This window comes from Cydia fagiglandana, chromosome 4 (genome assembly GCF_963556715.1).
Source record: "Cydia fagiglandana chromosome 4, ilCydFagi1.1, whole genome shotgun sequence".
Classification (NCBI taxonomy): domain Eukaryota; kingdom Metazoa; phylum Arthropoda; class Insecta; order Lepidoptera; family Tortricidae; genus Cydia; species Cydia fagiglandana.
In genome coordinates, this window is record NC_085935.1 from 11,202,616 (window position 1) to 11,216,962 (window position 14,347).

Here is a 14,347-nt window from a genome sequence, read left to right on the forward strand (position 1 = left end):
ATTGACGATCATATTGTAAATTCGTATAGATTAGTGTAGGAATAATTTATACTGTAATTTATCATTATGAAATAAATAAACTAAACTAAACTTACAGTGACAACTAGCAATCCACTGTTAATAAGCACGACTATCGCTATGAACCTCTTGAAAATTATATGCTGCGTGACGTCGTAAGCGAAGGCGCGCACTTTCCTCCCGTCCGGTCGCGGTGGCAAATGCAGTGGCTGGGCAATTTTCAATCTCTTTTTTAAGTCGCACCTGTGCACACAAAACAATACCATTACCAAAGGAAGTCTAAAAACCCTTGTTCCCCAAGCCACAGTTGAAGTAGATGGCGTTCTATGATCTTGTGTTATGTTTTCTGTCAACGAAATTGTCAAACGTCAACATTCGAAAACCTGTTATGCCATCTACATTCGCTGTCAAATTCGAAGCACGAATACTTTACAATCATATCTTATACAATCTATACATTTGCCACATATCACATACAGCTAGGTAAGTAAACTGAACGTCATGCGTGGTTTTATGCAAGTAAATCAGAATATAACATTTAGCGTCATAATAAGACTTTCGCGCTAATTAACTTATATACACCGTGTTTTTTTTTGATTTCAGTTAATTTCAAGGGTGCATTCCTGAGCTTAAATTAAAAGTAACTTTCTCCAAGACACCGATATTCTAATTAACTCCATTTCGGATATAATCAACAAATTATTTTTTTCCTATAAGGCCTCTACAAGCGTGTACACTTGCCTTAGGGCCGGTTTACATATTGGTTAGTGTTTAGAATGAGTTCATACATTTGCTACTAAACTTAAGTAGAATCTCGGTCGATCGATGTTCGAAATGACATTGATATGTCACAGATTTCAATTGTTTGGTTGAGTTAAATGTAATGATCGTGTTACAACAACGCTATATGCTACATTTAATTACTTTTTCAATTTCATTTTTTACTTTAAAAAAAAGCAAAAAAATATATTTTTTTGAAAATTAACTATGCCAATTAGTTCACTTAAACGATCTTAACCATACCCCGAAGTTAACGGAATTCAATAAAAACACGGTGTATAATAATAATAAGTATGAACATACCATCTCCTTTGATCTACAGTAAGCAGGGCGGTGCCTTTGTTTTCGGAATAGTTGGCAATCACGACGCCGACGAACAGGGTTAGCCCAATCATGCACCCGAGGAAAATGTACACGTGTATATAGATAGCATGCATCTGTAAACAAATTCATCAATTCAGGTATAAGGTATATTAAGGTGTAATTAAGTGACGATAAATAAACCACAAGGTGTGTCATAAGACGAGTAACTATGTATCGTACAGGATCATTAGGCTGATCAAAATGTTGTTGCTTTTATTCTACCTGGGTACGTAAGAAGATGATAAATGTTCCGGTATGGCATTGTTAGAAAGAACAGATACATTCTTTTCTTATTTCAATTTGCCAAGTCTTAATCAACATTGCCACAAAAACTTAGTTTTTGAAAGTGACTCAAGAGAGTCAATTAAATTATATACAATTTTTAAGAACTAATTATAAATAATTAAATGTTTAAAAAAAATCTCATGTTAAGTGTGGTTTATATACTTACAGGGCCAAGTGCTTTTATCAAGACGTCACGGACGTCTAGCCACCCCTTAAACGAAAGAACTTCAAACAACGTCAACAATGCGTCGCCAATGTTATCAAAGTTGAACCGCTTCGGGTTTGCCCTGTAATAAATAACAAACAGATACATTTGACTTATAAAAATCACTACCATTTAAATCAAAGCTTTTAATGCTGTCACAGTCAGTCGCTGCCAAATCAGTAAAAAGTAAGCTCAGATGGACTCTAAAACTATATCTAAATTAAAAAAAAAAAGTAGTCCCCATTCATTTTACATCGATTAATACATATTCTTACCACACTCTAGGCACCAGCATAGATGGAAACGTCTCATTCGGCCCAGGTCTGATCTTCATCTTAGTAACGAACACTCGTCTCATAAAAACTCCCACACAGTTTTCTCGTTCTAAAATCGTGGGGTCGTTGCATCGCGCTAACCTATCGCAATTGAAAATTATTGTGAATTATTTTAATAGGAACTTTAACTATATTTAGTAAATTATTAAACAGGAATTTTACCTTCCTCCGTATAGTTGAACGCCGTAACTAGCAAACACAAACATCAGTAGTATAAGGAGCGTTGATACCTATAAAACATCGAAAGTTATATTTTAGGCTGTATTTAAAAACTATTCAAATGAAATATACGGACAAAATAATATTCATTTTTAATAAAATAATTAAAAAGTGACCCAAGAGACATCACAAAAAACATCAACAGGCAGAGCGGTCTTCAGCAATGTTTAGATGGCGAGAGATCAAACTTTGTACCTCCGCTAGCGGCTGCCACCCAACCCCCAGAACTGGGTATATTTCGGTTGATTTCTGCGCCCCATGACGGTCCACATAGACCAAGGCTCGCAGCAAGCAACAAAGTCCCAGTCCCTACATGTATATTTAAATGTAAAAGTAACTCTGTCTGCCAATCATTCCTTTACCTCTCTACGCTTAAACCGCTGATTTAGATGTCATTTGTTATGGAGATACATTAGACATTACACAGGATAGTTTTTATCACGGATTCATCATTCTAAATCGAGAAGTGGCGGTCAGAGGTTAGTCATAAATATTGATCCAATCGTACCAGCAGAATCTCCTTGAAGCCACGGCACAGCTCGTAGACGACTTTGCGCATGTGCGGTACAAGCGTGAAGATACGGAGGGGACGCACGCAGCGCAGGATCATCAGCATCTGCGCGGCCGAGCCCGGCGGCACGCGGCGCGGCATCCAGCACAGGAACGTCAATGATACCTGCACCATCCAGACTGTTAATTAACAGTTTTTAATCCTTATTGCAAAGACATAAGGTTCAATGATTCACCGTATATCGCTGATATACGGCCAACAAGTGAAAATTCACGCTATATGTACCTACTGTCGTTACTTACCGACTCAGAAATGTACAGGGAATTGTCAGTGTCAGGTGTCAATTGTTACGTTGGTGAAATAGGCGGCAGGGGCCCGTTTCTCAAAAGCTTGTAACTTGTAATACAAGCGATGTCACTTTTTGAGAGCTTTAGCTTGTAAGATTTTTACTATTGTATGTATGTTAGTTTGTAAGGTGGTGGTCTATGGGCCTTAATTGCCTGATAATAAATATTATTTAATTTTGTTAGAAAGTGACTTCCACTTATATTACAAGTTACAAGCTTTTAAGAGACGGGCCCCAGATATCCTAAAATGACAATTTGATTAGCCAATTTCCTACCCAATCAAATCAACCTGCTTATGTACTGCAGGATAAATTAGGGAAATGGCTGTCATATTAGCACCTGAGATAAAACAATACAAGGATTCATCTAACAATTACTTACAATGTAAATGAAAACATCCAGAACTGCTGCCGCGTCTTTGAGATAAGCTTTCGGAGTAAAGAATAAACCGTCGGCTAAGATTTTTAGTGCCAACTCGAAACTCATGAATACTACAAATCCGTATTCTGCAATCTGAAAATAAAAATATTAATTGATGATCCCTAATTGTAAAAGCGATCGGTTGAGTATTTCTTCACGTGGCATCCTACCTGTAGAACAAAATTTTCCATAACCCTGTAGGTAGGTGTTTCAAACATCATAGAAAAGCATGACAGAGTAGTGACCATGATCATCACCCAGTCCAGATAAGTCACTAATCCCAGGAAGTTACTGAAACATAACATTAAATAATTTTCGATGTGGATAATAATTAGTGCATACGAAGCCATAGGGGTCATCCATTAATTACGTCACACGAATTTCTAGGTTTTTTGACCCCTCCCCCCCTCCTTGTCACACTTGGTCACATTTGGCAAACCCCTCCCCCCTACAGTCCGTTTTTTTTAGCATTAGAAAGAACTTCGCAGAAGTAAGCTTGTGGTTCCAAATCCGGCACTTTTAGCTGTAATAATTTGAAGTAAATTGTATGTATTGACCATGCTACATTAGATAATTCAATAATTATTAACAATTAAAGAGCCTGATAAAAACTGCAAGCTTGCTTCTGTGGAGTTCTTTCTAATGCTAAAAAAAACGAACTATAGTGTGACGTCACATTTTTTCTACGAAATCGCCAAATCGAATTAAGTAAGTACCTAAGTATTATTAATACTTTATCAAAATATTTTTGACGATATAAATATTAGTAATTTTATAACCCAAAACTGCTTAGGAAAGAAAATTAAACGAATAAAAACGATTATCGTTTTAAAAACTTGTTATTTAAATGTACAGCGAATAAAATAATTTAAATAAATTTTCGGTTACTGATGAAGTTAAAGTGACGTCACAAAGTTTGTGTCTCCCCCCTCCCCCATGTCACAATATGTCACATTTTCTTGACCCCCTCCCTCCCCCTAAACGTGTGACGTAATTAATGGATGACCCCATATGTGACAGTTAAAATATTAAACTCTATTGACTTTGAGGCAATTAAAGTTCTATTTTTTTAATAATTTTATATGACGCCGAGTGCATGCAGTTAAAGGGTTGAGATTAAAGAGTAATATCAAATGACACATTTTACATTTCATAAGTAAAATCAAAATTTATTTTATTAGTTTTAGTTTTAATTTATTTAGTTTATACTTAATTTTAATAATAGTTTGTATATGTTTTGTTATTGAATAAATTACCCTTATCTAAATCAAAATTAAACATATATATTCAACGCATCTTCACGCTTCTTTCTTTTCAAAAATCAAAAGTGACCCAGGAGAAAGTATTTTTACACTGAAACTGCTAAATTTCATGTACTTGATTTCATTGACTTCTTAAGTCAGGAGGAATCAGCCGCGAATGCAGATGGATGGTGATTTGAATTCAGCCTCGGGCACTGGATGCCTTGGTCACACATGTCTTTAGAATACAACATCTGTTTCAGTAATATTAAAACTATCTTACTGAAAACTCTTGTAGTGCACCTTCCTCTCGTTCCCAGTGACGGGGTCTCGCAAGCGCGCATCATACCGCGCGTCCACGATGGCGCGGCAGATTTTTCTGAAGCGCGACTCTCTCGGCACTATTAACAGCGGCGTGTCAAACAAGGGATGGTTTTCGCGGAGATCTTCTTCTCGCTGATTCCTGAGAATACAAGCATGTTTCTTAAGAATAAGCGCGTTTGTTTTAATCCAGAAACACAACTACAGTGACCAAAGTCCATTGATTATAGGAACTTAAGTCGTATTTAATAAGGCAGAAACTTGCAATCATATCCAATCAATGAATTTTTGCTTTACGCTATACGTCCTACTGCGGTGGTGGCCGAGTGGATCTGACGTCCGACTTTCAATCCAGAGGTCGTGGGTTCAACTCCTAGCTCGTACCAATGAGTTTATCGGAATTTATGTACGGAATATCATTTGATATTTACCACTAGCTTTTCGGTGAAGGAAAACATCGTGAGGAAACCTGCATACATCCGCGAAGAAATTCAAAGGTTGACACTGACACCTTATGTGAAGTCCCCAACCCGCATTGGGCTAACGTGAGGACTATAGCCTAAACCCTATCGTGCTTGAGAGGAGGCCTGTACCCAGTAGTGGGACGTATATAAAAAAAATATTTATTTATTATACTATACGTTCTATAAAATAAATGGAAGAGTAAAGGTGGTAAGCTTACCTTCTCATCTCTGCCTGCTGTCGCTTGGCCTGCAGCAGGCGAATGTCGAGGTACGGAGGTCGTGCCCGTGAGGACGGCACGACGCGGGACGCGGCGCCTATGTCACCGTTCTCCAGCAAGTGCTCGTACGTCTGCTTTAGCTTGATGGAGCCACTGCGCACAGACCGCCTTATAGATCGGGACCCGAACCTGGATATTGATTGATAAGATATCAAGGAATATTCTTAATTTCGTTATACTTATAAGGGGTCCTCGGGTGGAGCCATTACAGCTCGAACTACTCGTAATTGTGAAACACACAATAGTGTTTTGGTGTATATTATTAAATTAGTAAAAAAAATATCCGGCATAGCAAGTTAATCTCTGCTACAGAGAATACAGACTTACTTCTTTTGATCCACACGCAACTGTTTCGCACTAGAAATGGTTCCCTGTGACTTTAGCCCCGATTTGCCTCCCGTCGCCAACATAGCGGAATCTCCTAGAACCATGCGGTGATTGTTCGAATCTCTGTAAAAGTGAAAGAGCAGAATTAATATAAAATTGTAATTTGGCATCAAAACCAAATATTAAAATAAATAAAAACCTTTACTACGACGTGGACACGAACAAAAACAATGGGTACCTGAAAATAAATAAATTATAAAAGAAAATAAATTTATAAAATAACCGAAAATATGCTTTTATGAACTAAAGTTGAAGAAAATAAAAGGTGATTTTATCAGCGGCGCTCCAGTGGCTTCTTCCTACTCCGACTACTACTACTTACTACTACTTCCGACTCAAAATATCAACACTAACGCATTTTCCACTTACTCTATAATAGAAGCGACAACGTGCCGCCTCAGCGCCGAACTTGGTCGCTGTGAAGGCGGCGCTACCACTAGCGTCTTAACCAGGCATCGCTTGCGGTACGGGAAGGAGATCTTGTCGGCGCCGACGTACGCGCGGCGCGACTCGTCGCCGTTCGGCGCACGCGGCTTCAGCGGCGCTCCCGCGGCTTCTTCCTCAAGCTCTTCGCATACGAACTGGCGCATAAACGACTCGCGAACCTGATAAAACCGGGTTAAAAAAGTGTTCCGTGAACAAAGTTTTACACAGAACACTAAAAAGTATTGGATGTATTGGATTTTCTAATGCCAAAAATATAAGCACAATCTATTAATTTAGGGACTTACCTCGATTTACGTCTAATAATAAGTATCGAGTAAAGTATCACATCATATTTAGATACAATGTATTTAAATACGATCCTATTTAAACCGGATAAAAAAACTCAGCCGACACGTCATTATCATTAATTTGGATTGGTCCATTTTATAAGCGATTACTAATCACAGTAGCAATGTTCATTTGAGTTTACAGCGCTATAAGTAGAAAACAATGACAGTTGAGTGGAAATTATAAAATGACCTTTGGCAAATTGAAGTCTCCAGGTACTTTATGCAGCTTTGTCATTTGCGGGCTGTCAGGAAATTTCTCAAAGATTCTTAGACGAAATGGCAAGGTCTCTTTTATCTCTGCACTCTGTTGACGATATCTCAGCTGTTTCAATTTCTTTATATCCTCGTCTAACTCCAAGTTGTCCAAGATTACTGCTACGAAAAGCGAGAGCACGATCTGGAATACAAATTAGATTCATTAAGTACTTTTTCGAGTATGTTATAAAAGGGTGAATCAGCATTTTCTTTTCACTGCGACCAACGGTTACGTTCTCTTAGGTCACTCGTAGGTTTTATGGTATATTTCAATAAACCAAACATGATTATTTTTGTAGTAGTTGATCTAAGCCCTTCCATGATGTGCCCAAGCATGTTAGTAGAACGTGTTGGTACCACGTTTCATTTCTTTTAACAAACTGTGCTACTTTTGTCCCCTGGCTGACGGGACCAAATAACAAAAATAATCCAAAAATATTTTATGTAACGAGTTTACGCGTAGATGTATTAAAAGAATTCTTACCAATGTGACGAAAAGATGGTATAAAATGAAGTAAATAGCCACCAAAGGAGTCAATGTCTGACTTGTCCGAACCATGGTTTCATCCATTACTTCTACCCACGCTTCTTGGGTCAATATTTGGAACATAGACATAAAAGCCTGAAACATAAACAGTTTAATGCATTCATTTAAAAGAATAGGTCAAGCAAGAGATGTAATGCCATGCAGGGTGACGTGCTTTCTGTCTGTACTATGTGGCCTAAAGTTATCAACTAGAGCTTACCTCGGGAAAAGCCTCAAACTTTGTAAATTCGCACAAGAAACAGAATAACTGCATTGAGATTGAAGAACTAATAATTAGCAAACACATTGTGAAGATTATGAGACTTCCTAATTTTTTTCCTGGTCCAAATATCTTGTAGACAAATCCTTCCAATAACGGCGACGCTTTAATTAATCTTACAATTCGTAGAACCTAAAAATAAAGTAAACAGTTTATTAAAATTTTTGTTGTTTGATTTTCTGTGCCATCACCCAATAAAAACTGTATTATCGTCTCTAAAAATGTTTTTCGTAATTACTCGTGCGCCCGCTAAAATTGTATGCCATTCAGCTGAGTTGAATTACATAATCCCTACCCTTAACGCTAATTTTAACAACTTATACATTTCAAGAGTGACCCAGGGGACAACACTAAGAAATAAATAAAAAGCTACAGGAAAACATACTGTATCCCAAATTTAACAAGGTTAATTTAATATTACTGTAAGCATAATAATGTGAACTGAAAAAAAAACAGATTAAGAATCCACTTTTTTACCTGAAAGTATGTAAAGCCTGACATGTAGAGCTGGGGTATTATGTGAATTGTCGTTCCTATAGCCAATAGCAGTTCAAATTTGTGGACAGAATGTTTAAAGTAGCCTTTCCAACCCAAGCACCATATTTTAATCAGTGCCTCTAAATCCAAGAATATAGTAAACGCAATCTGTAATATATTAAAATGCATTAGCACATTACTTTTAACAATTCATTATTAAAAAAATAATATTGTAAATAATGAAATGGAAAGGAAGGAATGGATAAGTTTTATTACTTTACCTCAATATAGTAGTATTTCTCATAGAAAAATTCTCTTGGATTGCCATCGTGTTTGAAATTCATAGTAGCCGTTATAATGCCATTAGCTAGCACCACGCCCATGACTAGCAGTCGAAAGTACGCTGATCTTAACATTTTGTGAAAAATTTCCGGAGCAGTACCTAAAATTTACATGACACAATTTACAGAAATTACTGTGATAAGATTTAAGGTTCACCAATTGTTTTACGAATAATGATAAAAAAATCGTGTAGCTTTTCTTGTTTTTTGTTCAGTAAATTCCAGGGTTGATTTAAAACAAAAGGGTACTATGCCTAAAATTACCATTCTATGACACAATTGTCTCATTTCTGTTTATTGCCGTATTTAATAATTATTAAAATCACACTTTTCAAATGTGACCCAGGGGACATCACCAAACGAATAAGCAAGAAAATGTTGGTAGTAAATTATAAAATTACCTGAATGTTTATTTTCATCAATAGTGACCAGTTTCCAGCAGTTATCATCCCCAGTGAAGAACTGTGTGGTGCTTCCCTTTGTAATCGGGTTCCTCACCCCCCACATTTGCTGGAACTGAACTCTTATCTCATTGAAAGTTTCAGTAATCACGGCTATGAAGACGTTCTTCACTAGCCAGGCTAAGAAGAAGATCATGGTGCTGGAAAATAACGTTTATGATGTATTCATGCGGAACCATTTCAACGCCATGCGTATCGTCACAGAATAAATAATAGTACTAGGTACAGAAGATTCACTCTCCAACAAAACGCGTCTGTTACGATCGGGACAGATATGGCCGCTAGGTGGCGACAGCGCCACGCGCGGCTTATGGCTAGCCACCAAAATTGGTGTGGAACGGATGTACTTGTAGCTACCTGTAGCCAAGCGACGAAATCGCGGAGTGAGCCACGCCTGGTATCGTGTACGGCGCGTCATCGTGAACCTTAACGTAATGCACGAAGGTTGATATTGGGCTGTTGCCGCGCGCGTCAACTGACGTCTTTGGGGCTATTCATAAATTACGTCATTTCAAATTAGGGGTGGGTCTGGACATCGGATGATGGTAGCATGACGTAGGAGGAAACGGGGTCATTCGAAGCATGATTTTTGGATGATTTTAGGGGGGGGGGGGTCAAAAACGATGACGTAATTTATGGACAGCCCCTTTAGCGGTCAAAGAGATAAATAATACGTATCTCTCACGCAACTATTTATAGTCCTGTAGCGCTGGCTATATTTTGAGCCCTAACTTAAAGTAATATTAAAGTCAAATTTTTTTTCGCATACGAATGCTGTTTTAAGATGTTAATCTTACATTTTGTTTTGTGTCACAGATATTATTAGGAAAATAATTATTCTACCAATATGTAGAGGGACACACTCCAGTGAATAAATTCTTTAGTGATGAAAAATGTGGCCTTACCTAAAATAAAGAGCAGACCTCCATGTTGGCAACGAGTCAATGGCTCGGTACATAATAAAGACCCATCCCTCCTGAGATGACGCCTGGTAAACCGTAAACAAACTTGTCACTGAAACAAAAAAATAATTATGAACAAAGTTATTTAAGACTTTATGATCAGTGGCGTAGCGTGAACAAATCTAGCTGTGGGCGATCTCGCATCTGCAAGGTCCTTTTGTTTTACTGCGCCCGAAAAGGCCTCGCGCGAGCCCCCCTCGGGGCGCGAGGCCGTGGGCTTGCCCACTTCGCCCACGCCTAGCTACGCCACTGGTTATGATTACAGTAATTACATTAAAAATCAAATAAAAACTATATGTCAATCAAAAGAGCCAAATATACAATTTACTTGCTCACCAAATTCCTCAAATCCTTGGAATCCCTGGATGTATTTGGACAAGTTAAGTTTCATACACTTCATTCCTTTGGGACACTGGTAGCCAGAATCAGGATCAGGCGAACAAAATGTATCAGGAATGGCTAGAGAGTTTATTGTTATATGACTGAAAGTTCAGATATTTATTAATATTTTTGAAATGCTGCATAGTAGGCATAAATGCTACAAATTAAATAAAAACAATGGCAAACATAATTATGTTTTCTATTCATTCATAGAATAACTACAATGCTATTATATTTATTTTGTGCTTGGCATATGGTTTTTGTACATTTGAATTTCTATGTTGTTGTAATAATCATCAGATCAATATTACAGACACTAATAAGATCAAACAAGCTGGTGGCGTGTTTTAAATATAGACTGTATTTTGCTAGAGTTAAGGTCAATAATTAAATGGATTAAAATAAAACCATCTGCCAAGAACAAAGTCACTTTGATATACCTGTATGATTCTTATAAAAAAATATGCTGCATGGCATTCTATACCTAATATAAAGTTGTTAAAGTGGAAATCCTGTCGAAAAATGGGGATCAAGCTCAATCAAATAAACATCTAAAATATTTCAAAGTACTTGAATGATAATTTGGTTAATAATATCTTACTTAGGACTAGTGGTGTTTCTGACACAATGGTGGGTGAGTTCACCAAAAAATTGCACCCCCAGCAAACTGTACAGTGACATGAAGAAGAGGAAGAACAATGTCACATTATAAATCTGCTGGCTTGATCTCCTGCAAGACAAAAAAACACAGAGTTACGTAAGTGTCTCTTTTTGTCAGGTGACAACCAAAACTCACTAATATTCTTACTACCACAAGTACAGAGCCATTATGAACCAGTAGTACCAAAACAAGGTTGATTTTTGTTTCATTATTTTTTGTAATTAGTAAGCTTTGTTTGTCACCTGTTTTGTATTTCTATAATCCTTTTGAATGTGAATATATTTTTAATATAAAACAAATAGTTCAATCACAGGTTACGAAAAAACTACTATTTAGCTTGACTTTGGTTACAGGTAATTGTAGGTAATACAAGAAATACAGAAGCATCAAACCACATATTTGTTATAGACATATGTTGCGGGTAATGCTAGAAGATTATATAGGTGTTACATGTTGCATCCTCACCCATAACATATACAAGGCCCACAAGGGCACAGATATAACAAGTATTTAATTTTTTTGACAAATCATAGAGGATTACTTACTTAAATATCTGATTAATTCTTGATTTTGGCATAGAAAATTTCAAGAATACTCTCAGAAATCTTATCATAATTAATGGCCTGGGTGCCCTCAAAATGCTGAGGTAGCTGTATCTTGGCACAATCAATGTCAACTCAAACATTTGCAGCAAAACAGACACCCACAAGAAAAATACCATAGATGCATCAAACTGGCACCAGTGATCTTTCAAATAGGCTACATCTCCCTGGAAATTACAAGAAACAACAAGTTATCAATTTTTTACTTTTTCATACTCATATCTAAAAACCCCTCTAATCTGTTTTTAACACGTTCAAAGCTTATTGACTTGTCCGGCCTGGGAATGAAATTATAAAATACCCGATAGTCAGGTTTTCGATACTGAATGTGTTAAAACAGAATTGACACCATAAAACCCACCATACCAAACATTATAACCATGTTTCATTCATGTACCACAATATAGATTGTCTTGATTGTCTCAATATAACAGAAATAATAACATAATAAAATAGGAAGTAGAAGTAAAAACATATAAGGACTGTATCGTTTATTATAAATACAGATAAAACCTGGTCTAACTGTTGACGTGTGTATTATTTTGTATTACTATGTTCTTAAGGTATAATCTGGGGGTATTTTTAAGACATATCTGATATAAGAATGTTTTACATTTATTTTATTTTAGGGACTTTATGATGATTTTAATACCTTCTAGCAAATGTAATTCGGACAAGCCTATCGAGCTTAATTTGAGACTATTTCACCGATTCCTTAGTACGATTTAAAGAAACAAAAGGTTAATATGCTGCCAAAATATGCCATCTAAGTGTCCTTTTCATGATTGCTCAATTGAACATCCACAGAATAAATGTGGTGTATTTTATCTTTACATGAAAACGACTTTTTATGCAACATTTTGGATTCCCGTCAATTTCTGACGCCAGGGAAATGACGGAAACAGCTAAAAGAATCTACCGAAATCCAAAGCCTAACGGACATTCATGGCGTTGAACCATGGCTAGAACAGGTCGATAGAAACGCTCCATGATGGTTATATTGTATACCAAAGTCGGGGTTGTCGTAAGTAACATGCCATATTTTCAAAAAGGCCACCAAGCACAGATCCAAAACTTTTTTTCCAACTAAAAGAAATGATTAGACTATGCCCAGATGTTTCGCTTTACGAATCATATGTAATTGCTGTTTACATAGTACGATTTTTTTTGTGTAATACTTATCTTGTTCGCAAACCGTAAATTTTCTTGTAGTATTTGTCCGAAATCGTTGTAGTTACTCGGGAGGATTGGGTAAATATTGTCCAAACCATATGCTTTACGTGATCTCCCAGGACGAAATGTTACTTATTATTATAGCACTAATTAAACTATATGTGTAATTTTTTAATAAAAACATAATACCAGAAAAAACGGCTAAGTAAAGTTGTATTTATAATAAACGATACAGTCCTTAGTGTATGTTGGGGAAACACCAAATTAGTTCTAGACATCAAGTAATTCTGAAAATGATTGATGGAATTATTGATGGGAATAACCCATGTTCAGAAGTGTTTTGTAGCTAACTGAATACACCTTAGTGTAATTAAAATAAATTACAGACAGGAGATAATGTTATCTATAATAAGGACTAACAAATTTAATCATAAACTAATTTTACCTTAAGTATTCCTCTTATGTGCATTTTGGCAATCATTTCGGCAGTGAAAAATAGAGTCACACAGCAGTCTACAGCAAAAGTGATTGTTTGAAGTGAAGGATATTTTTCAAATGACTTGGGAGTATTCAGTGATACGGATACTAGACTCATTAGAGCACAAAGTCTTAAAATTCTTCTCACCCATAGCTGTAAACAAAAACATTAGCGGTTTAGTAAATGATAAAATGGTCCTTGCGGTGCAAGAGAGAGTGCAAGAGATACTTGCAAATTCATATAACAATTTACACTTGCTTACCTTATTTACCCATTCTATGTCAGCACTTTCATTAAGGGACTCTTCGGGACCGTAGTCCGCGAGGACTGGTTCCCCTTTAAGACTTTGTTTTCTGCCTAGCATCTTATCCCCTGTAGTAGCACTACTATAGTAATATTTTATATACAATTCTGGAATCTTGAACTTAGTAATTTTGAAATATCAACTGAATCCGCTAGCTTTACCCATTGTTGTAACATTTTAAGCTAACCAAATCAAGAGACTTGATGAAAACTTTCATTTTCAGTCTCTGAAGTAAATTATCGATTTGAATTTGTGGTGTGGAATGTTTATTAGTGACTGACAGTTCTCACATCAAGTTTCCTTTAGTAATATAACGTATAACGGACTGTATAGCAAAATAAATCAGCGTGTTTAAATGTAATACAGGATTTTAAAACACGAAAAGTTTATATTTATTTGTAAAAATAATCTCGCAAATAGTTTTTAGACATTATGTACCACAATATTACAAAAATTAAATCACCTTCTTCCTGGCTTAGGTCATACCCGAAACGGA

At 36.4% G+C, this 14,347-nt stretch overlaps 1 protein-coding gene across 1 annotated transcript in view; it reads right to left on the reverse strand.

Moving 5' to 3' along the window:
- Window positions 1-14,190, reverse strand: part of LOC134663693 (sodium leak channel NALCN) — a 23,019-nt gene extending 8,829 nt beyond the window's left edge. Inside the window, exons 1-24 of the mRNA XM_063520139.1 lie at window positions 13,810-14,190; window positions 13,515-13,700; window positions 11,840-12,063; window positions 11,235-11,363; window positions 10,589-10,734; window positions 10,196-10,304; window positions 9,231-9,430; window positions 8,770-8,930; window positions 8,489-8,656; window positions 7,952-8,143; window positions 7,690-7,827; window positions 7,141-7,347; window positions 6,544-6,779; window positions 6,115-6,237; window positions 5,728-5,916; window positions 5,008-5,187; window positions 3,654-3,774; window positions 3,445-3,576; window positions 2,714-2,881; window positions 2,149-2,216; window positions 1,927-2,067; window positions 1,613-1,733; window positions 1,102-1,235; window positions 96-261 (exon numbers count right to left, since the gene is read on the reverse strand). Coding sequence (XP_063376209.1) covers window positions 96-261; window positions 1,102-1,235; window positions 1,613-1,733; window positions 1,927-2,067; window positions 2,149-2,216; window positions 2,714-2,881; window positions 3,445-3,576; window positions 3,654-3,774; window positions 5,008-5,187; window positions 5,728-5,916; window positions 6,115-6,237; window positions 6,544-6,779; window positions 7,141-7,347; window positions 7,690-7,827; window positions 7,952-8,143; window positions 8,489-8,656; window positions 8,770-8,930; window positions 9,231-9,430; window positions 10,196-10,304; window positions 10,589-10,734; window positions 11,235-11,363; window positions 11,840-12,063; window positions 13,515-13,700; window positions 13,810-13,911 — 3,741 coding nt within the window. The 5' untranslated portion in view covers window positions 13,912-14,190. The remainder of the gene's footprint in view (window positions 1-95; window positions 262-1,101; window positions 1,236-1,612; window positions 1,734-1,926; window positions 2,068-2,148; window positions 2,217-2,713; window positions 2,882-3,444; window positions 3,577-3,653; window positions 3,775-5,007; window positions 5,188-5,727; window positions 5,917-6,114; window positions 6,238-6,543; window positions 6,780-7,140; window positions 7,348-7,689; window positions 7,828-7,951; window positions 8,144-8,488; window positions 8,657-8,769; window positions 8,931-9,230; window positions 9,431-10,195; window positions 10,305-10,588; window positions 10,735-11,234; window positions 11,364-11,839; window positions 12,064-13,514; window positions 13,701-13,809) is intronic.
- Between the last annotated feature and the right edge of the window lie 157 nt (window positions 14,191-14,347).